At 25.3% G+C, this 2,319-nt stretch overlaps 1 protein-coding gene across 1 annotated transcript in view; it reads right to left on the bottom strand.

Moving 5' to 3' along the window:
• Nucleotides 1-985: 985 nt before the first annotated feature.
• Nucleotides 986-2,319, bottom strand: part of LOC100204210 (polycomb group RING finger protein 3) — a 12,095-nt gene continuing 10,761 nt past the window's right edge. Inside the window, exon 4 of the mRNA XM_065802663.1 lies at nucleotides 986-1,911. Within this exon, the coding sequence (XP_065658735.1) occupies nucleotides 1,132-1,911 (780 nt within the window). The 3' untranslated portion in view covers nucleotides 986-1,131. The remainder of the gene's footprint in view (nucleotides 1,912-2,319) is intronic.

Raw genomic sequence — 2,319 nt, 5'->3', positions numbered from 1 at the left:
AGATATGCTACAAAGAAACAATTTATTAAAAAAAGTAAAAATGTCACATATAATATGCAAATTAAAAATACAAATTACTCCATTTAAAAAATACACATATAATAATTACACATATAAAAACACAATTACAAATATAAATTATTCAAGTTATAAAGTGCTTCAAGTGAACACAAGGATAAAAAGTAAGTCATTTCTACAAAAATGAAACACTCTTTCAAATTTTAAATCTTAAGGCTACAAAATATCTAACATTTAGGACACTCCATTTATGTAATGCGCTTGCATTCTCAGTCTAATTTCCTGAACATTAGAATAATACAACACATTCTTATATCTTATTCTATCTAGCCACTCTATCTATTTACTCTATCTAGCCACATAATCTTGTTCACCTGATATATTTATACCTCATACCTTGATATTAAAAGAGTTATATGATCAGAATCAAACTTAGCTCTTTCAAGAATATCAAAGAAAACAATTATAATATTTAAATATTTATAATTATAATATTCAAGAAAAGTTGTTCCAATCAGTAGTCGCAGACGATTTATGGCGGGTTTCTTTAACTTTTTTTTTTAGAAAATTTATTTCAATATAGTAAAACAAATTAACAGTCACATTATTTAAATATTTAACAAAATCATTAAGAAATAAAATTATAAAAAACATAAAATGTTTTTTAATAAATCTTTTACAGCAAAGATATTAAATGATGGTTTGTCTTGTTGTTTTTTACGAATTTATAAATAAAAAAAAGCTTCATTATTAAACCTAACTTTTTAGTATCACAAATTTTGAAGAACAAATCAATTGCAAAAATTACAATAGTTTTGTTTCCTAATCTTTTATCCCCTCCTCCTACTCCACTCCCTCCTCCTACTCCATAAAAAAAGTACTATTAATTTACTACAATAAAACTTTTATATTATAAAACCACAGGCCTCATACAACTTTACCTTTGTATAAAAATAAGATTGTATGAAGTTTTATTTACCTTCATGCTTGTAAAAGATTAAGAAATTATTAAAATATACAACATAAATTCATTAAAGTATATTTAGTATTGTTTTAAAATTATAATTAAAAATATTTAAATACTTATATATACTTTATTACGAAATTTTTTTGTTAGGAAATAGCTTTTTCAATTTTTGGTCGATATCCAAGTTCAAGTATGCCTTCTTTATACCTCCACCGAGTTAAGTAGATAAATTCAAGCGTATGATGTCGACCCATTAACTCCCCATTACAAAGAATGTCATAATCGAAATCTCCTGACAATAACTTTTTTTTCAAATATTTCTTCAAGTGTCCAATAGTGATATGAGAAGAGGTGCGAATATATGGTTTTTCCAGTTGACAAAACTTAAAATTTACAAAACCACGTAGATTTGAGTCTGGTTCAACAAAGTCAAGAAATAAACCAATTTGAGAGTCATCTAGCATTTTAACATTTTGTTTCTCTGATGTTTTATTTTCTTCTTCTACTTTTTCTTTTTTAGAAACCTGATTGCATAAATTCAAGTTTGAATCTGCATCACATGCATCAGGATCAAGCATACCTCGTCGAGAATAAAAAAGTTTTCTTCGATTCCTTTCATTTTGTGCTAAATTTGGTACAAGTTTATAAACAAGAAACTCTAATTTCTTGTCTTCACGCAGCATATCCCATGGATTTGTTTCATGAATCAAAGTAGCACAATTAGGACACTTGTATTCAGCTGCAGTCTCAAGATACTTTACAATACAACTTCGACAGAAGTAGTGCAAACATTCAGTTATGGCAACAGGTCGTATCAGATATCCATTGCAAATAGCACAAATAAAATTTTGATTGAGTTCTTTAACTGTTATTTTAGAATCCATAAAACCAACACAAACTAAATTATAAATTGTGTTAAAATTTATTTTTTTATTTTATTTATTATTTTTCTTTTTTTCATAAAAATCAATAAAAATATTAAATTAAATTAACTAAAAATATCAACTTATAGACATCATGCATACTCATAAACATGATTTCATTATATGATACTAAAATTTACCTAATATCTAGTTCATTTGTTGACATAGCAACTATATATTTTAAGTAATAGTTTAGATAACAAAGACCTGATACAATAGAGACAGGTAAGAAGACTCGTTAATATAACAATTTACCACCCATGGTAATATTTCTTTTATTAAATAATTTTCTTTTATTAAATAATTTTCTTTTATAATTTTATAATGATGATTTTAAATTGCATTATTGATTAAAGTGTTATGCAGTTAAGCCAAAGGAAAAATCACTGATAAAGTCATACAGAAATAACC

This window comes from Hydra vulgaris, chromosome 08, assembly GCF_038396675.1.
Source record: "Hydra vulgaris chromosome 08, alternate assembly HydraT2T_AEP".
In the NCBI taxonomy this organism is placed as follows: domain Eukaryota; kingdom Metazoa; phylum Cnidaria; class Hydrozoa; order Anthoathecata; family Hydridae; genus Hydra; species Hydra vulgaris.
The sequence above is the reverse complement of the archived record's forward strand: the minus strand, read 5'-3'. Positions and strand labels throughout refer to the sequence as shown.